This window comes from Anolis carolinensis, chromosome 3, assembly GCF_035594765.1.
Source record: "Anolis carolinensis isolate JA03-04 chromosome 3, rAnoCar3.1.pri, whole genome shotgun sequence".
NCBI classification, from domain to species: domain Eukaryota; kingdom Metazoa; phylum Chordata; class Lepidosauria; order Squamata; family Dactyloidae; genus Anolis; species Anolis carolinensis.
This window is the reverse complement of record NC_085843.1, coordinates 222,249,686-222,271,248: the sequence shown is the minus strand read 5'-3', so window position 1 is coordinate 222,271,248 and position 21,563 is coordinate 222,249,686. Positions and strand designations below refer to the sequence as shown.

General features: G+C 39.2%; 1 protein-coding gene across 1 annotated transcript in view; it reads left to right on the top strand.

Moving 5' to 3' along the window:
• The window catches only part of cdh23 (cadherin related 23), a 669,485-nt gene that overhangs the window by 632,753 nt on the left and 15,169 nt on the right, over nt 1-21,563 (top strand). The window contains exons 46-59 of the mRNA XM_008106631.2: nt 2,576-2,779; nt 5,028-5,486; nt 7,683-7,799; nt 7,920-8,144; nt 9,622-9,791; nt 10,982-11,119; nt 11,513-11,632; nt 12,392-12,569; nt 13,304-13,515; nt 14,658-14,852; nt 15,488-15,598; nt 17,138-17,267; nt 17,414-17,677; nt 20,925-21,086. Coding sequence (XP_008104838.2) covers nt 2,576-2,779; nt 5,028-5,486; nt 7,683-7,799; nt 7,920-8,144; nt 9,622-9,791; nt 10,982-11,119; nt 11,513-11,632; nt 12,392-12,569; nt 13,304-13,515; nt 14,658-14,852; nt 15,488-15,598; nt 17,138-17,267; nt 17,414-17,677; nt 20,925-21,086 — 2,685 coding nt within the window. The remainder of the gene's footprint in view (nt 1-2,575; nt 2,780-5,027; nt 5,487-7,682; nt 7,800-7,919; nt 8,145-9,621; nt 9,792-10,981; nt 11,120-11,512; nt 11,633-12,391; nt 12,570-13,303; nt 13,516-14,657; nt 14,853-15,487; nt 15,599-17,137; nt 17,268-17,413; nt 17,678-20,924; nt 21,087-21,563) is intronic.

Sequence of the window (21,563 nt, the reverse complement as noted above, 5' to 3'; positions counted from 1 at the left end):
ATTTTTATGGGTAAGCAGAATGAACATGTGTGGCATATGTTCTGTATCTCAAAAACTCGAGCGGATAGGGAGAAAATGGTGCAGTTTTTTGGAATCTGCAAGTCAAATATATTCAGAAACAAGGCTAATATTTGAGGCACCAAAATGTGTGTTGTCCGGTGTTATCAATTACAGCTGAATCCATGAAGTTGGTACACGGTTGCATTTATGCACATCCAACAAAATATGTCATCTCTAAGCATTTTCTAGGACTTCTGGTTTGACTTTATTGCATTCTCTCTTTTTAGCAAATAATTTTTATTAAACATTTACTAGGAGAGTGGGGATGTGGGAAAAAGAAAAAAAAGAAAACTGTGGGGATAATAGATAATAGATTTGTTATTGTTAGTTGCATCTTTACAAATGTCTGATATGTCGCAAGGAGAAAACAAAGAGGGTGGGGGTTGTTGGGGTACAGGGAAGTTATTTTACAAAATTATCATTGTTACATCTTCATCTCTATTTCTTTAACACACATTTCATTAAATATTGAAGATTCTAACAATTTTAAGTCCATTAGTTGTATCTTCTTGTATCTTCCTGCATTGTCTTATGATTTTGACAGACCCAGTCCTTTGAACTTGAACATGTCCATTTGTATTTTAGAATGTTTTTATGAATGTTGATGTAAGTTAATATATTTTTAAATAATTTTTAATCTGATGTATAGTGTATTGTATAATATTGTATAATTTTTATATGTGTGTTTATTATAAGCCGCCCTGAGTCCCCACTCGGGTGAGAAGGGCGGGATGGAAATGTTGTAATAAATAATAAAAATAAATTTTCATATATTCTTTTCCAGTTCTTCTTAAATGGAAATTGATCTTAATTGTTCATAACAGATTGTTTCACATTAATTTTTTCTTATATTTTATTATTATTATTATTATTATTATTATTATTATTATTATCTACAAAGAAAATTCTACAATTTTCATTTATATTGTTAATAGGTTAGTATTTATATCATTTTATCATTATCATGCATTCTCCTCTTTTTGTATTACATTAAATAAATATAATTCTATATAATCAATCCATTTTTATAGGCCACCTCAATCTTACTTGTTAATGTCGTTTCACAAAATGTCTTAAATTTTGAGCAGGTGTTTATAGATAGATAGATAGATAGATAGATAGATAGATAGATAGATAGATAGATAGATAGATAGGAGCCCCGGTGGTGAAGTGTGCTAAAGCACTGAGCTGCTGAACTTGCAGACCGAAAGGTCCCAGGTTCAAATCCCGGGAGCAGAGTGAGCACCCACTGTTAGCTCCAGCTTCTGCCAACCTAGCAGTTTGAAAACATGCCAATGTGAGTAGATCAATGTGAGTAGTAGCTCCAGCGGGAAGGTAACGGCGCTCCATACAGTCATGCCGGCCACATGACCTTGGAGGTGTCTATGAACAATGGCAACTCTTTGGCTTAGAAACGGAGATGAGCACCAACCCGCAGAGTAAGACATGACTGGACTTAACGTCAGGGGAAACCTTTACCTTTACCTATTATCTTATAGATGTAGATCTTTTGATTGAAGATCATTCAGCTTTGATGCCTCACCAGTTGATTTTTTTCTGTATTATGCTTCAAAATTTATAATCCACCATAGCTGTAGTGTACAATATATCTTGTAATGTATCCAGTTTGCTATTTGCAATTTCAAAGGCATTGTTTAAAAGTTAAAATTGTCTATTTTTTTCAATTCTTCTGAAAGATAGTCATCCTTTTGTCTTGTTCTACTCTTGGCAAAGTTTATAGTCTTTTACAGCATTAGATGGTGTACTCTAGGGTATTCTTGGGCAGGAGGTCCTTCATTTCAATGAGATTCACTATTAAGCACATTTTCACATATCCTCACAAACTTGGGAACATATCACAGCAGATATGGGGTTGTGTACTCTATTTGTTTCCTGAATGTCCTGAAGTGTTCTGGTGGAATTATTCTACTGAGAAGCACTCATGGGGCATGTGTGTGGTAAGGTAAAGGTAAAGATTTTCCCCTGACATGAAGTCTAGTTGTGTCCGACTCTGGGGGTTGGTGCTCATCTCTATTTCTAATACAAAGAGCTGGTGTTGTCCGTAGATACTTCCAAGGTCATGTGGACTGCATGGAGCACTGTTACCTTCCCGCTGGAGTGGTACCTATTGCTCTACTCATATTTATATGTTTTTGAACTGTTAGGTTGGCAGGAGCTGAGGCTAACAGCAGGAGCTCATCCCGCTCCACCGATTCGAACTGCTAACCTTTTGGTGAGCAAATTCAGCAACTCAGCGGTTTTATCCGCTATGCCACTGGAGGCTCCTATGTGTGTGGTGTGCAATCACAAAAACATGTTTTCTTCACCAAAGACAGAATCACAGGAAAGGGGATTTTGAGCACTATATTTTGTTTTGCAGTTTGTGTATTTTAAAGAGTTGCTACCCTTTTCTTGTTGGAAATTATAGTACATAGTTATTAGAAGATGAGAAATCTTTGTGGAATTTTGTCTTAATTTAGTATCCTTTTTTCCCACTCACACTGACAACCCCCAGGTGCCATTGTGGTGAAACCAGGGCAGATGATAGACAGAGAAGTTTTCTCAAATCCAGTCTTGGAGTTTCTGCTGGTTGCAATGGATGTTGGCAAGTTCAACAGCACTGCTACCCTGACGGTGGCTATTCTGGATGACAACGACAACCAACCAGCCTTTCATCCAGCAGTGTTGACAGCTCGACTTCTGGAAAATAGCCCTCCAGGTCAGACTGAAAGAAAATGCAAAGAGGCTATGGGGAGTTAAGAGTCATTGGGTTTTTAAAGTGAGGAAATATGGTGATCCAAAAGAATTTGAAATATAAAATATGGAGGGTCAGGAAACAATCAGGGTATTAAGAGATCCCTTTGTGTTCTGCACTACCATCTCTAACTGTTTATGGGTAAAATAGATTTGGACCAGAAAGGCAGGGTGGACATCCAACCTACAGGATTCTTCTGCTAACTACAAAAAGTAACTAGAAAAGATGGGATGGTGTTGGATGGGAATTATTTGTTTTACGGTTCAGGAAGATGGGACATGTAGGCTTGCACCTGAGTAGGCAAATATAGAAGACAGGTATGCTATGTGCATTGGTGAAAATAGGTTCCAACTAAAAATAATTGCATCTGGCCCTACCAATTTGTGGTTTGACTTCACTCTCTCTCTACCCATTACTCCAATATGTTCTTAGAGACCCTTCCAAAACAGAAATTGAATTATTGAGCCAAAAGGATTTTTTTCCATCCTCAACAAAATCCTCTTGGACCATTAAAACACATAATAAGCCATCAGATATCTGTTGTTACATCTGTTAAAGTTTTATTTCCTGGAATTTACAAATAATATCTCTGCATACTGATTTTTGAGAATCAACAGTTACAGAATAGGAAGGAATCCTAAATTTCATTATTTCAGAAAGATTGTACTGTAATTGAGTCCATGGAAGATCAGTCAGACTGACCGCAGAAGTCTAACAATACTATCTATTCTTTAAGGTGCTTGCTAGTAAACTGACTTAAATACATAACTGCTCTCTTGTTTGGACATAATGGAGAATTGTAGTTTAAAATAATCAGTATAAGTACACTGGTGTGAAGGCAAGGGGAAGTGTGTAATGTCAAAATTTGTTGACAGCAAATGTATTATGACAGGTGTACTTCTGAACTGCATGTATTTCTTCATTAACCAATGATGCTGTCCAGGTAAGCTTGTTAGTTCCATATTTCCATTGCTTCTGAGCTAAAGACTTCTCTTTCACTTGATACTGGGTTATTGTTGTAGTAAATGTTGATTGTTCTGTTCTGACTTACATTAGCTTTTGCATACTACCAGTATGATCAACAATATTATTCTTGTATGTGTGTCTAGACACCAATGGCCTACAAATTTCACTAGCAAACACTGATGATTTTTCTTCTTTCTTTTTCCTCCATCTGCTTATCAAGGAAGGGAAAATAGTTTGGTTTCATGTATATATGTTCATTTATTTGTTGCTATTTTATTATTTTAAAATGTCTTTCATTCATAATATTTTAATGCAATACTTTTCCCTTTGGGATAAGACCATATTTTATTGTCTCTATTTAATTAAGGTGGTTTTTATTAATTTTATATGTCATTTATCTATTTTGTTCTGATTTGATATATTGTTGTATTGTACCGTATATGTTATGGCACTATTGTGTGTTATTTTGTAAGTCACCCCAAGTCCTTATGGGAGATGGAGGCAGGGTATAAATAAAAACTTATTACAGTAGAGTCTCGCTTATCCAACCTTTGCTTATCCAATGTTCTGGATTATCCAACGCAGTCTGCCTCCTGCCCAGATCCACAGCTGTTTCTCTAGGCTGCAAGGACTGAACTTTTTACGAAGTTAACTTCCAACAGTGTTGTTCCTGCAAGTTCATTTTATGCAATTCTATCTTTATTTGTAGTTAATTTGTTAGTAGCCAGTGTTTTTACAGTCAATGTTTTCAATACATTGCAATGTTTTGGTGCTAAATTCGTAAATACAGTAATTACTACATAACATTACTGTGTATTGAACTGCTTTTTCTATCGATTTGTTGTCAAACATGATGTTATTGTGCTTAATTTGTAAAATCATGATGTAATTTGACATTTAATAGGCTTTTCCTTAATCCCTCCTTATTATGCAACATTTTCTTTTATCCAACATTCTGCCGGCCCATTTATGTTGGATAAATGAGACTCTACTGTACATGGCCTTATTCAGTCCTCCATGAATTCCTATTATGTAAGACTTAATAAGGGATTTATTTTAGATACTTTTTCTTATGTGTTCCAGATAATGCTTTCAATTTGTGGGAAGGAGAAATTTCTCACAGACATCACTTTATATGTCTGGGACACAAAGGGGCAGTTGGACTGATCCAACAAAGCAGCTTTTTTGTTTAAAAGACCCAAGTGACTTAAAGCTCTCTAATGTCACAGTCTGGGTTTTCTCCTAGGTATTTCTGTCCTTCGGGTTACAGCAACTGACATGGATAGTGGCCTCAACCAGCAGCTGAACTATCGGATTGAAAGTGGAGCTCAAGACAAGTTCTTGATCAACGCTAACACTGGGGTGATCAGTGTGGCTAACACCACTATAGACAGAGAAGAAAAGGACAACTACCGGTTGACCGTGGTTGCCGTGGATCGGGGCACGCCACCTCTCTCTGGCACAGCCACTGTGAACATCCTTATTGACGACATCAATGACTCTCAGCCAGAGTTCGTCAACCCCATCCACACTGTTAGTGTACCTGAATCAGCTACTGTGGGCACGCTTATTGCCGAGGTGACTGCAATTGACAGAGACCTTAATCCCCGGCTGGAATATTACCTTATTGAAATCCTGGCCAAGGATGATACAGATGCTCTTGTGCCAGACCAGCAGGGAGCTTTTGCAGTGGATTTTAGAACAGGTACAAACAGTGGAGAGTGAAATACAGTTCTGAACAATTAAAGCCTGTAGGTTAACAACATACCAATTTCTTTGATAAAGGATGGCAATAAGTGGAAGGCAGGAAAAACAATAACGGCATCCAATTTTAGCACAGAAAACAAGCATTATTAACCTAAAGTGGCATTTACAGTAAGTGCTACCTCAGTGTGCTTTCTTCAATCTTCAGCTGGAGCTGGAAAAAATCAACCATTTGTTGTTAAAGATCTATTCTCCCCTAAGGAAAGTGAAAATGTTGAAAATGCAAGAAAATAGTGAGACAAATTAATCTCCTGTCTATTTTCTCACTTCTGCTTCTCTTTCCTTTTCACACTCTGCCCTTTGCCCCTTCCTCTTTCCTTGTCTCTCACCCTTGCTTTCTCTTTCTCTGCTCACTTTCTATGGGCAATTGCTCCAATCGGCTAACTGTTATCTTATTTTCCTTATGGCTTTCAGACTTGCAGGTTTGATTTCTGTGTTTCTCTGTGTGGTCAGTGTCTTTTTTCCCCCATCTCAGTCAACATCTTCCCATCTCCACCTTCATCTTCATCCATGCTGGTTTACTGCTGGTTTGTCTCTTACTGGCAGACAGCAACTACCTGGCATGCATTGTGTTCTAACCTTCCCAGACTGAATGCTGACTGCAACCCAGAAGCAACTAGCTGCTAGGGAATGGGAGGGGCAAGCATTTTTAGGGTAAGTTACCTTTCAGCCTGTGCTTTGGGTTGTCGTGAAGTATAGCACAGTTTCATTAATGCAATGAAATCCAAAGACAGTCTGCTCATCGGTGATGCTATCGGCTTGCAACTCACTTTTAAAAAATAATAAAGTTTATTATTATTTAAACACAAAAGAAAAACAGTGATATACATTTACAAACAGAACACGCAACATACAGAGATAGTAACAAATACAGCAGACAGTTCATTCATATATTCCCTCCATCCCCATATCCGTGGACCTACCACTGTGGACGTCCAGCCGTACTAACTATGATATCTATACTTTATAATATTTACCCCTATAAGTTCCTTAAATAGTTCCCCTTGTGACATCCTTCAAGTCAGCTTTTGTGAAGGCCACCTGCCATTTGTTTACAAATTCTTCATTATTTTTACCTCAAAGTCCGTTAGACAGCTTGGCCATTTGTATGTTATCAATTAATTTTTCTCTCCAATCTCTCTAGAGTAGTTCTCTTTCTCCCTTCCATGATTTTGCTCTAACCATCCTGGCTTGCAACTCACTTTTCACTTATTTAACCAAGAACTGTGGACAATACCATCATTATCCCTTTTTATTTCAACAAAAAATCTTGAGAGAACAGGAGTTTTCCAAGTCACCTTCATGGCAGGGACATTAACTCAAGTCCCCTTGACTCAATCACATACTTTATCCTTTTCTCAATGCATCAGTACATAAGACCAGGCCGTGAATGTCCTAGGATCTTAAAGGGTGTGCTGAAAGTAAATTATGAACTTCAGCACCGTATTGGTGGACTATGGAGCCAGATTAACAATACAGTACTATTTTCAGTAGGCTTGCCCCCTAGTAAATGTCAATTAATTTGGAAATCCAAATTGTGTCAGCAAATGGGCCCATACATGTTCCCATACATATATCAAAATATTTTTCAGTCCAGCATCTGAACCCATTTAGATCAGATGCAACCAACCTTTTCATAAAATAACTTGCCTTTTAGAATCCACATATGTCAAGAGGAGAACTAGTTGTGGCATACAAAGCAAACAACAAAACAATGCAGTATTCGGTAACATATAGTACAGAGTTTGCATATCCCATATACCTTCTGCTGATTGATGGCTATAAAGATCTGTTCCTGCCACTTCACTTCATGCATCAGATGAAGTCGACTTAAGTCTATGCAAGTTTATGCTACCGACTTCTTTCTCACAGTGAGTCTCAAAGGTGCTACTAGTTCTCTTTGCATACTGATCCCAACTAACCTATGTCTTTGAATTCTTTTGCACAGAATAAGGATTGTTGATGACATTGTGAGTTAATTCTTTGAAAGGAGATGCATTAAAATGAAGAAGGGGCTAGGAAGGCAGAGGCTTTTGAGTCTGATGTATTTTTCCAGCCCAGGAAGGCTGCTTCCTCATGTTTTGATAATGCTATATAACATGATGTTTCCCCTGCACCTTCCTTTTCTACTTTACAGGTGCTGTGAAAGTAAAATCCACACTAAATAGGGAACTGGTGGCTACTTACGAAGTTACAATCTCTGTTTATGACAATGCCAGTGATGTGGTTGATCGTTCAGTTAGTGTGCCAAATGGTAAGAGTAATGTTGCATTGCGACATTGAACTCAGTTAAGAAGAGATGGCAGACTGATTCATTTTCATGTCATTCATTCTCACTGTACTTCTTCTCCCATTTTTCTCTTCTGCCTCTCAGCCAAACTGACAGTAAATGTTTTGGATGTCAATGATAATGCTCCTCGGTTCCGCCCTTTCGGGGCAACATATTTCACAGAGAGGATCCTGGAAGGGGCCACTCCGGGGACCACGTTGATATCTGTGTCTGCTATAGATCCAGATAAAGGTGTTAATGGACAGATCACCTATGAGATACTCAACCTCTCCCCTGAGGGATATCTCCAGCTTGAGGATATCTCAGCAGGTAGGTGTGTGAAAAAGGCATGATTCCAACCCCTGTCTCTTTAGACTGAGGGATTGAAAGTCCTTTGCTATTTGTCATCTAAGCTGGATTCTTTGTAAAACCTTCTGGTGAAAACCAGAAAAGCAGATTTAACATCTAACATTCCACTTAACCATTCTTAATTCTTGGAATCTCGTGATATATAATGCGAATATGACTGGGCTCTTTGATAATCTTTTAGGCAATTCATAATATGCAGTCATAAATGTACAAACATAGACATTTACCTCAGAGGAAACACCAACATGACAATGTCTGGACAATTTGCTTTCATCATAGTATATTGCATTGCATGTAAAGCATCATATATAGTCGGGCCTCCACTTTCACCTGGGTTAGGGGTGCAAAACACCCACAAATGTGGAGAAATCACAAATATCATAAGCAATTCTCTTCTCCAGTCACATTATTGCAGAAAGTATAGACAAACTAGGTAATAATAATAATAATAATAATTCTTATCTGCCTTTCCTCGAGGTGGGTTACAGAATAATTAAAACACCAACACATTCTCGGGTGCAGCAAATATACAAAGCTTGGGTTATATCATTAACTGCCCCTAGAGTATCACATAGAATGGATAACATTTTGCATCTGTAGGAATTTACTCAAAAACCTTTCTCTTACCTTCTCTGCCTCTGTGCAGAAAGGAGAACCTTGGAGTTCTCTTTTATTTAGAGTCGCCTCTCTTATCCCAGTTGTCTTTTTTTTTTTTTTTTTGCCTCTGTATCAGGCCATTTTCTGCATTTTCTGTTTACGCTGCTGCTTTTAAAAAATTATATTTCTGATTTGAAAGTGTTATTTTCTGTTTAAGTGGTACATACTTTGAAAGTAGTTGTTATACTCCAGAAACTTCATTTTTGAGGCTACCACAAACTATGTTGAATTGGTTGAGCCTATCAGCCTCATCACACTAGAGCATGGATCCACTTTAAATCCAGTTTCTGCTTCCCATAGAATTCTGGGGCTTGTAGTTTAGGGAGGGGCCTTTAAACTGCTCAGCCAGACAGGTCCTGGGCTTCACTAAACTATAAATCACAGAATTCTGCAAGAGGCAGAAACCGGATTTAAAGTGGATCCATGCTCTAGTGTGATGAGACTCAGAAATATTCAATGAAAAACTATAGCAAAATAAGGTGTAGGATATCCTGCAAAAACAAAGTTTTTGTAGTTTAATAAAAAATTTCTCCTGTTATTATGATAGAACCACTTACCAAATGACATTTATAACCCAGGAACAAAAATCGTGTTACCTTGAGTAATTCATTGTCTAAAATTATTTTTTAAGATTCTCACACCTCTTACTTTTTTCTCCCACTTGTGTTTAGGCATATTCATATTCAAAATGATATACTACAGTATTTCAGAAAGCTGGGTTAATAACTCACAGAAGGATCAGAGAGGATCATAATTTTAATCTCCACTTGTTTTCTTTTAGGAAAGGTAGTTTCCAACAGGACAGTGGATTATGAAGAGGTCCAGTGGCTGAACTTCACTGTTCGGGCCTCAGATAATGGAACTCCACGAAAATTGGCTGAGATGCCAGTGTACCTAGAAATTGTTGATATCAATGACAACAACCCCATCTTCAGCCAACCGTCCTACCAGGTGAATTCAAATGTGTGAGGATGTGAGGAACCCGGTGGGGGGGGGGGGGGTCAGTTTGGAAAGGGAAACAACACAAACCCAAAATTCATCAGATTGAGACCATTTCCTCTACTAGTCAGAGCTTTATAGATCAGATGGTTTTCAGGAACACTTTGGCTTTGATGTAAACTAGGCAATAACTGTTTAACTATGTGCAAACTAGGATGAAATTAACTCTTGAATCAGGGTGGTCTATATCTTTGTGGTAAGAATTTTGTCATGTCTGAATTTATGTTTGCCTCATCAAGTCCCTTACCAATATAAGCTGACTACTAAACAGGGTTCCTTGAATTTAGATGGAAATCTGTTTCTTCTTTTTTTCTCTGAATCCAAGGATGCTGCTTTGGTGCTAAACCAATGTAAGTAAAAGATTGGATGAGGACACCAACCTAAAAGCCCAGTCAACCTCGCAGAGCAGTTGCTTTTATATGAACCAATTCCAGAGAACCCTGAGAGATACCCCCCAGGCCAAAGCCATGTCATAAAACAGAATCCAAAAACATGACTTTCTAAGAATCAGAGACTGCAGAAGAATGCCTCCAAGTCCCACCCCAGACAGTTGGCCAAAAAATGATACCATGCTCAATAATACTGAAAGGCACTGAGAGCTCCAGAAGTATCAGCAAGAATAACAAAATATCTGCCAAGGAGCCATCAAACTCCTAATAGGGCCAACACATGCAGACAACCTTGAAAAAATGCTACCATTACCTCTTTTGTGTATCTCACCCTGGGTTCCCTTTTACAGTAGTTGCATTTCACTGTTGGCTCCTGCTCACCTTGTCCTTTTCAAAGACATTTCAGTCTTTTTCAGATGTACTATCCCAACCTATGTTTTCCCCTTTGCCCTTCATATAACAGCTCTAATGTCCCATATACACAGATTGAACTTCATTATATGGTCAGTGTAGACTCATATAATGCAGACTGAATTTCATTGAACTGGATTATATGAGTCAACACTAATCTAGTTCAATCTGCATTATGTGTAGATGGGGTCTAAAAGTAAAGTCCAGATGTCACTTATGTCATACATAGCTTCGGGTCTACAGGAGATGGCTGAGCAGTGAAGGCACCACATCTGATTGTATGAATTTGGGCTTTGATAATGCTTTAGATCACTCTCCGTGTGGTTTCACTTGTGTTTACAGAAGCCTGTCTTTGAAGATGTCCCACTAGGCACGATCATCCTGAGAGTCCGAGCCACTGATGCTGATTCTGGACGCTTTGCCCAAATCCAGTACAGCTTGGGAGATGGAGAGGGCAAGTTTGGAATCAATCCCAATACGGTAATAAGTTAACAAACCTCTACTGCCAGTTGGGCAACCTTTAGCTCACTGGTCACATGTGGCAGGAAGCGGTTTGAGGCACCTGGAGCTATGATCAAATTTGTGTGGTGAAAAAGCAAAAATGATTATATATACCTCCATCGTATGTCACCTGACTTCCCCCCCCCCCCCAAGCTAAACAGCCTCATATGTTGTAAAAGCAGATTCAAAAAAGTTGTCTCGTGAAACAATTTCTCTGTCTGATTGCTTTTTCTGAACTTTTTACCAGTTTCAGAACTGTAACTCAAAAAAACTAGTGGAGGTATATCCCTAGCAACAGCAAATATTTCTATAGTGGTCCCATGAGTGACCGTGAATGAATCCAATAACTTTCTGAAGGTCTTTGTGTCCTAGGGGGATATCTACATTCTATCAGCATTAGACCGAGAAAAGAAAGATCATTACACATTGACTGCTGTTGCCAGAGATAATCCAGGAGATATTTCCAGTAACCGGCGGGAGAACTCTGTGCAGGTACATTTCCCCAGACTTTACTGCATGTTTTCAGGCATCTACAGGGTTGATAAGATCTTTGCAAGAGCCAAGTATTAGCTATTTCCATTCTAGACTATTAAGAAAAGATTGTACAATTTACCAAAAAAGGAAAGAGCAAGCAGTTAGCTATCAAGAGCATCAGAGTAGAATGTAGAAAGTAGAATGATGCAGCATAGGCATAAACCATAAAGATACATTTAAAAGAAAAAAAATAGTATGCTGTGAATACAAGAAGAACAGATGTTTTGAGAATTGTTAGAGAATAGAAGTACAGATCTAGCTCTTCTTTTTTCAGGGCCAAAGTCATCCTACATGGTTTTGCGTTCCCGTATTATTAGTGTAATATAAGACATGATATAATATGGAAAAGCACCAACCATACTACTCCTGTTACACAAGATTCTCACACAACAAAACTGTACATCTGCTACATTCTGATGTTTGTGTCTCTTTGGATCAGTCCCATTTTACACCAATAATGTAGGAAAGTCACCATTGGACACACCTAACCAGGGGATGTAAGATTCACTATGGTCAATATGCTTCAGGCCCCTTCCACACAGCTGTATAAAATCCATGCTGAACTGGATTATATGATAGTGTGGACTTAGATAATCCAGTTCAAAGCAGATATTGTGGATTTTATTGATATTCTGGGTTGTATGTCTGTGTGGAAGGGCTCCCAGTGTGTCAGAGTCTTCTCTGCCCTTGATCGCTGTCGACTTGCTTTGATTTCAGGTATTGATTACAGTTTTGGACATCAATGACTGCCGGCCCCAATTTGCCAAAAAACAATACAGCACTAGTGTGTATGAAAATGAGCCTGCAGGGACCTCTGTGATTACAATGAGTGCTACTGACCATGATGAGGGAGACAATGGAGTGGTGACATACAATATGGAAGGACCTGGTGTAGGTATGTAGCAGAGAGAAACTGGTTAAGTGTCTGACAATCCTTGAAAACACAAATAAGAATTACAACCAACCCTTCGTATCCATGATTTCATTCATCTACAGCTTGAATTTTTTTAAATCCCAAAACTAATCTTGATTTTGTTGTTTTACATAATGGGCACCATTTTATTATACCATTGTATATAACTCATGACAAATTATTTTTCAAACCTCACTTCTAAGCTCTTGTCTGCAATTACTGAAATAATGTTAAAGTAGGTGAAGTGATCATTTCATATTTCACTTGGAGACACCCGTATGATTACTTGGAGCAAAAAAGGCTGACAGAAACTCTCTGTATTTTGGAAAATGATATATTTAGTTGTTAAGAATTATTTGTCTTCATCCATCATGTGCAAAATATACCAGCTCCTTTATTGTGATGTCAGCACTTTTGAGAATTAATACATAGAAACTATGCAATTTACTTTGCAAACAGGACAGATGACACAGTGGTCAGTTCTTATTACCTGCATTCAATATATTTATATGATGGATGACTGTGAAGTTACCATTTATTTTTGAGTAAATATACAGTTTGCTCTTTTGGTGTAGAAATGGTCTTTGTTGGCCATTCTTCTCCCATGTTCTGGACTGTGTTTTCTCATTTTAAAAAAGAAATAATCATAAAACTGCTTTTTGTAGTGAAACAGTTCATAAGATATCCAAAGTGAGATACGTCTCTTGTGTCCTTAGAGGCTTTCAAAATTCATAAAGACTCTGGGCTCATAACAACACGCAGACGTCTGCAGTCTTATGAAAGGTTCAACCTGACTGTGGTGGCCACTGACAAAGGACGGCCACCACTCTGGGGGACAACTATGCTCCAAGTGGACGTTATTGACATCAATGATAATCGACCTATGTTTATCCGCCCTCCTAATGGCACCATATTACATATTAAAGAGGTAAGTCCTGTACAATTTCTCAAGCTTCTGATATAATAGAGTAGCTCAGGGATGAGCCTTTAAAGCTTATGTAGCCATATTATTTAGTGGCAGATTTCTATAGCAGATGTACACTGAGATTTGTCATAGCTTGAGAAGTTAAAAAACAAACATATAGCCACGATGGACAGTGGTCACACCGACTTGGAGATTTGTAAAATCGTACACCAAAAAAGTAATGTTTCCCAGTTCTAGTATTTTTGTGTCTCATTTCCCTTTTTATTCGAGACACAAATTTAGTCGAGTAGAAAAGAACAAGAACAAATTTATTGAGTCAAGAACTGAGCAACAGTCCCCAAATTATGAACAAGATAGGTCTGTAGGTTTGTTCTTAAGTTGAATTTGTTTGTAAGTTGGAACAGGTACATTTTTTCAGTGTTGCTTCCAGATTTTCACTCTCTTTTGAACTGTGGTGCCCAGAATTGGACACAGTATTTACTGCAGCTCCCAGAATCCCCAGCCAATATATTGCTGGTTGATGAATTGTGGTAGTTATAATCCACCATCTGATTAGGATGCATTGAATAGCTCTGGTCTCTAACATCTGCTTCACTCATGATTAAAATGGTGCTAGAATTGAGATAATAAGTCAGTCCATCAGGTGGGAGCAAAAGAAACGAATAAGAAAGCTGTCTATTATAACTTAAAAAGCAAAATGCATATCTGAGTTTCAGCTAGCATTTCAAATGATATGAGAACTGGTTAGTGCATTACTCCTGCACTTGTAGGAATGTGTTCAATTCAGTGAGTTTCTAGCTCTTAGATTTTCATTGAGTCAACCTCTCAAAATCTTACAAAAAGTAAAATGTATCTTACGAGTTTCTTACAGCTTGAGAGTACAGACAAGTCTGACTAAAGGTAATGCATTAACTGTCCATAGAACATGGTCATTTGCTGCAAAAGCTTTATTTGCCTGAAAAGTTTTTCAGTATTTAGTATGTCTCTTTGCTATGCGTTTTTAATGAAGGAAGATGACTGTATGTGTAGAAGCCAGGTATCTATGGCACATACATAGTGGTACATATGATTTCTCCCAAGTAAACTTGCAGCCTAGTACCTTCAGAAATGTATCCCACTGATGTTGCGTTTGTGTTGGCACACAGGAAATCCCCTTGCGATCAAATGTGTATGAAGTGTATGCCACAGACAAGGATGAGGGACTCAATGGAGCTGTGCAATACACCTTGCTCAAAACTGGAGCAGGGAACAAAGACTGGGAACACTTCACCATTGACCCCAACAGTGGACTTATTCAGACAGCCATGAGATTGGATCGTGAGAAGCAAGCTGTGTACAGTGTAAGTCCTAGAGTAGGAATGTTGTAGCTGTCACAAGACTATCTCAGAAAGTTGTTCCCCAGCCCCATTGTCTGGCAAACTTTGTACTCTGTTCGCCATGTACTTTACACTAGATCTGTCAGAAATTCTTATGCCATCCTCTTCATATTAAGCTAACTAAGCTTACATTGTCTCTTTCACATGAGTCTTGTTTCCTGACTCCAGATAATAGTGTGGAGAGCATGAGAAGACCATATTTATTTTTAGTCTAAGGTTTGCTCCTGAATGTCTCCTGTCTCTATCTCCATGGTGTTGTTTTCTGGAAACATCAGTCCAAGTGAAATGGTGCTTTCTAACAGAGCTTCCTCCAAATCATAGGGTAGACCTGCTATCTGGGACTGGAGAGATGATAGACAGGAGAGACAATGGCTTCATGCATGTCTTTTTCAATAAATCTACTCTAGATCAGCCTAATGTTGTTTTAGAGGCCACTGTTTACTGTTGCTCTTCATTAGATGCAATGAGTCTAGAAAATTTCCTGTTTACCAATCCACTCTGGATTTGCTTTTTTCTTCTATGCTTCTGGAGGAGGGGAGAGAAGGACCAGGAAATACTACTTTCCTTTTGGACCAGCTTTTTTTGTGTTTCTCCCATAGTTGATCATTGTGGCATGCGATCAAGGGCAACCACCATATGAAACCATGCAGCCCCTCCAAGTAGCACTGGAAGATATAGATGACAACGAACCAGTATTCAAGAGGCCGCCTGTAAGCAGGTCTATCCCTTCCCCTTCTGCACTTCATTGGCATTGTGGAATAGTGGATTTCGACATAAAATGAGGTGTCTCTAGACATGATGCAGAAAATAGCTGTCATATTAGAAAGTGTGCAGAACATATTTAGCATGCTATTCCCTTGGAATCTCTGGTGATTCAGGAAAAAGTTTCATTTTTTGGAAATATTTTAACTATGCTTTTATCACTAAATTTCCATAATTGTTGCCTTTTCCAGCACAAATTGGATGTGCATGGTTTTCCATATAATGACAAGGAAATTTCCCATGTAACTGTAACTATTAGGCTTGTGCATTTCGGATGAATCACTATCCATTGCTGCTTGCCAGATACCGGAAGTCCTCATATCCATTTCCCAAAAATGGGCATGCTGCCGAATGGGCATTTTTTGTTCAGCATCCAAAACAAACAGTTCTTTTCGGTCCATTGGCAGCAATTGGGAACATACAAGGCTCGCCTTTCTCCTGGGAGCCTTTCCTTTCTTCCCTTCAAGGGAGCCTCAGCAACAGGGTTAAGAAGGTACCCTATTCAGCCAATTATGGGGGAAACTACCCACAGGTTCCCTTTCCATATCTTTCATTAAGACCTGGATTTAAAAAAGCATCAAAGTTACCACTCTTAAGTTCTGGATCCTTTCCCTTCTGTTTATAGAGGAGGAGACCGGGTTTAATGCATCTTAAAGCTGTTCTACTCTAGAGGAGAGACAAGCATGCACACTTTATTCTCCCTAGCACCAGCACATAGCAGCATGCCACACAATTTTCTAAGACATTTTAAGGAGGTCCAGGGAAGGAAGAGATGATGACCTGGAGCTATCCTCCCTGGACTACCTTAAAATCACCTCACTTGCCTGCAAGGCTGCAATCTCCTTTCTGCTTGGGGTTTTGTTTCCTTAAAGCTGTTTCTACTTTCTACTCTAGGGGAAAGGTAGGCTTCTCTTTTTGTTTTCTGGGATTACTACTACTACTACTAATAATAATAATAATAATATTTTAGAAGTATTTCTTGAAGGAGAGGAAATGAAGGAGAAAAAAAGCTGAAAGGGTGAAAGCCCTCAAAAGCCTTAAATCGTAACATTTTCCTAAGCAAGGATTTCAAACTGGAACCCAGGCCTTTTCAAGTTCAAAACTTCCACAATACATAGTGCATCTGGAGACCATGGTTTACTATTTACAAGGCTAATGGTGAAGGAAGCCCATTTGAAGGGTCTGAAATAAAATGTTCACAAAATGAAGCTGGAAGGAAAGATAACCAAGACTGCTAAGAGAGAAAAAACATAGTTTATGTCTTCGCTCTACAGCAGGCCTGCACAACCAGTGGTCCTTCAGATGTTTTGGACTTCAGTTCCTAGAATTCCTGACCATTGGACAAGCTGGCTTGGGATTCTTGGAGCTGGAGTTCCAAACATCTGGTGGGCCCTAGGCTGTGCAAGCCTGCTCTATAGTTGTACTCTAGTTTATTTGTGTTTCCCTTTATCACTCATTCACTCCCTTCCTCCTAAAATTTTCTTCAGAGAGGGAGTCCTTCTTACCAGGTTCATTCTGTGCCTGAACACTCCCGTCCTGGTACCATTGTGGGAAATGTCACTGGAGCAGTGGATGCTGATGAGGGCTCCAATGCTGTTGTCTATTACTTCATTGCAGGTAGACTTGACATCTTTTCCCTTGTTCAGTACTTGTATCATCTTGTGAGTCTATCACCCATATAGCATATTATTTCTTAATTAATTTAAAATAATATTACATTGCTATTCAAAACAATATTAAATTATTGATACTCTTTTTAAAAGCTGGTAACAGAGACAACAATTTCCAGTTGAATCGGGAAGGGAAATTGCAGGTGATGCGGGACTTGGATCGAGAGAAAGAAGCTTTCCACTCTATCATTGTCAAAGCCTCAAGCAATAGGAATTGGACACCTCCTCAGGGTCGCCGGGCTGCCAGGCTCCAAGCCATGGACCTCAGCACAGATGCCACTCTCCAGGAAGTACGGATCTTCCTGGAGGATATTAATGACCAGCCTCCCCGGTTCACCAAGTCAGAATACACAGCAGGTAGAGATGTTTCTAGACCTTTTACAATAGAGTTAATTGTCTAAGTTCCTTGGTGCAGGATTGAATAAGAGTTCTGCATGTGTGCTTTGGATAAGATTCCACATAGAAAAATAAAACAACCAAGATGCTGAATAGTGGTTTAAGAACTTCCAAGATATCCAGAAGGTACCTACTTTGCCACTTTATTATCCTTAAGAATCTGATAAGAAAGAACTGGGCAACAGCATTTAGCAAGAGGTGAGCATTTAATGTTCTGATGATTTCATGCTTTTCCAGTGAAATTAGTTGGACTTTAAAGACCAAATACAATTACCACTCCTAACTACAGTAGACTTATTAAGTCAGTGCAAACTGGGTGAGTCTATACTTGTATGTGATTTATTTATTTATATGATTGATTTAATAGCTCTATTGTAGTTGGGATTGGAAATTGAATTTAAGCACAAAAGTCTGAAATGTAGTTGCATTCTACTCAGATTTGCATATACTTCTTAGCCGCCAAAATTGCATCTGCAAAGAACCGCCCGAGAGAACTGTTTCGAGTGGTCAGGGGACTCTTAAACCCTGTTCAACCAGGGACCCCTGACCAATCAGCAGTTCATTGTGAGGAGTTTGCAAGGTTCTTTGCAGATAAAGTCCCTCAGATCTGTTCTGATTTAGACATCAGTGTTGATGCAGTCTCCGTGTGGAAGAGGCATCTGCTTGTCATTATTTATTGGGTTCCTTTCAACTTGTGCAGCCCGAGGATGTGGACAAGATCTTAGGAGAAATGAGTGCAACCACATGCTCTCTAGACCCTTGCCCATCCTGGCTCATAAAATCAGCCAGGCGGGGGGAGGGGGGACTGGCAGGATGGATGAAGGTGCTGATGAATGTCTCCTTGACTTAAGGCGTAATGCCAAGTATTTTAAAGGAGGCAGCACTATGACCTCTTTTGAAGAAACCGGCACTGGATCCTACCCAACTTAACAACTATAGGCCAGTGTCAAACCTCTGCTTTATTGGCAAGGTTCTGGAGAAGTTGGTGGCCACACAACTTCAAAGGTTCTTAAAAGACACAATTTTTTGGATCCATTTCAAACTGGTTGCAGGCCTGGCGACGGAACAGAGACAGCATTAGTCACCTTGATGGATGACCTATGAAGAGAGGTAATTTTCCTGGGCCTCTCAGCACCTTTCGATACCATCGACCAGATTATCTTTCTGGACCATCTCCCCGGGATGGGACTTGGGGGCACTGTTCTACAGTACTTCCGGTTCTTCCTGGAGGGTCAGACCCTGAAGGTGGAGCTGGGGGACTCCTGTTCGACTCCCTGGCCGTTGGCCTGCGGGATCCCTCAGGGTTCAATTCTGTCCCCCATTCTGTTCAATATTTACATGAAACCACTGGGAGAGATCATCCAAAGTTTTGGAGTTCAGTGTCAAATTTAGATGCCAGTTCTGGCCATGGTAGTCCACGCCTTAGTCACACCCCGTTTGGACTACTACAGCACTCTCTCCGTGGGGCTGCCTTTGAAAATAGTTCGGAAGCTTCAACTGGTTCAGAGATTGGAAGCCAGATTACTAACAGGAGCCCCGTACAGGGAGAGATCCACTCCAATGTTGTGGCAGCTCCACTGGCTGCTAGTCTGCTTCCGTGCTAAATACAAAGTGCTTGTCATTACCTTTAAAGTCCAAAATGGCTCAGGTCCAGGCTATTTGACTGAACACATCTCCTCTTATAAACGAGCCAGGACACTGCAGTCAGAAGAGGAGGCTCTGCTATCGGTCCCACCCCCATCTCAAGTACGGCTGATGGGAACAAGAGAGAAGGCCTTCTCCATGATTGCCCCCCACCTCTGGAACTCTGTTCTTAAAGGAATAAAATTGGCCCCCTCCCTCCTACTTATGCTCACTAGCATATGGAGAGGAGGAGGATTATTATTTATTTATTATTTATTTATTTCAATTATTTATACCCCGCCCTTCTCACCCGAGGGGACTCAGGGCGGCTTACAAGTGGCAATTGATGCCGTTACACGGATATACAATAAACTAAAATGATTAAAACAGTTAAAACAATCATAAAATAGTCATAAAATAGTCATAAAATACAATATACAAAGTTTAAAACAATGCAAAGTGCTTATGCCATTCATCCACCAGATGTTATACAAGAGCTGTAATTCAGACCGAGTCGAAGCCAACACATGCTTATTCTTCAAATGCCTGCGTACATAGCCAGGTCTTCAGTTTTTTTCTGAACCCCAAAAGGGATGGGGCCTGCCGAATGTCACTGGGGAGGGAGTTCTACAGCCGGGGAGCCACCACCGAGAAGGCCCTGAAGGAATCCGAGAAGGATTAGATAATGAAAGATCACTCCCGGGCCCCTAGTTGAGAACTATTTCGGGTTTGGACTCTCCTTGTCCACGCCAGCCCAATAACCATAGTTTGACTACAAAACCAACCCACACTGTTTTGTGAACTTTAGTTGGCTGTTGTAAATTAATGTGGAAGTTTGCTTAGATTTTAAGCTATTATTTAATTTTGTTTGACTACATCTAGTTTAATTTATTGATGTTAAATTTAATCTATTGATGTTAGGTTTTAATTTGATGTTAGGTTTTAAATGTTACGTTCATATGCGGGGTTTCTCTGGGATTTTATGTCAGTATTTGTTTTTTTATGGAGGCATTGCATGTTTGCCATTGTATATTGGAATCCACCTTGAGTCCCTTTGGGAAGATAGGATGGAATACAAATAAACTATTATTATTATTATTATTATTATTATTATTATTATTATTATTATTATTATTATTTGCAGATTTGACAGACAGACAGATGATAGACAGAAAGAAAGATACTGATGAGCATACTGTTAGTTAGTCCAGCTAGAGCAGACACGTTCAATCAATTGTTCAGTGGTGGATGAACACATTGGTAAATCCCATTGATTCAATAGGACTATTCTGGTCAGGACTAGGATCAGGATTTGGGCCAATGTATTTTAGCAGACATCTTCTGCCTATGATATTTAAAATAATTAGGCAAACTAGACAAAACCAGTAGTCAAATTTAGGAGTGCTGAGCATGTAGCAAGACCTGTAGCATGTTCTAGTGTGATAAAACTACATGCATTACATAAAAGTGGAAGACCTGCTGCCTATCTTTATGGGGATGCATACTGAGGTGTCAGACTGCAACAACAACTCTGATTTCATATGTCCGCCTCTTGGTCTTTTTCTTTATCTCTGCTCATTTAAAGGGGTTGCAACAGATGCAAAGGTGGGTTCTGAACTGATCAAACTTGCTGCCCTGGATGCTGATGTGGGAAATAATAGCCTTGTCCTGTACAACATTCTGGAGATCCGCTACATCAAGCAGCATTCCAACGACACTGAAGAGGTGGCCAACATTTTCAGCATAGGTGAGAATGGCAATGTATGGGAATCTGGATCAGTCGAGAACTCTGGTTCATGTGATGTGTATAGGAAGTGAGGAAATTAGCAGCATAGTTAGAAGATGTAAGACAGACTACATAATCAAGCTCTATAGCCATTGAATTCAACATCCATCTGTACTTTTCATTGGTCTCAGAGTTTCTTGTTGACCATGCCTGATTTAGGAAGTTAGCAGAGGTTATATGTTTACAATACAAGTGAGACTACCTATTTCTGTGCTTTCTTCATTATCTCTGAGTTGAATAATCCATTGAAATGTGACACGTTTTTGAAGGAGATAAGAGAATATAACAATGTCTAATTAAATTTTCATAGAATAAAGCTTTCAGCTACATTTAGTTTCATTGTGAAAAAACAGTCCTTTCAACAGCTATGAATTGTTCAGGTTTTTTTTTAAGTTCCCTGTACCTTGCATTGAGGTTTGTAGGGCAGCATGCTGAATC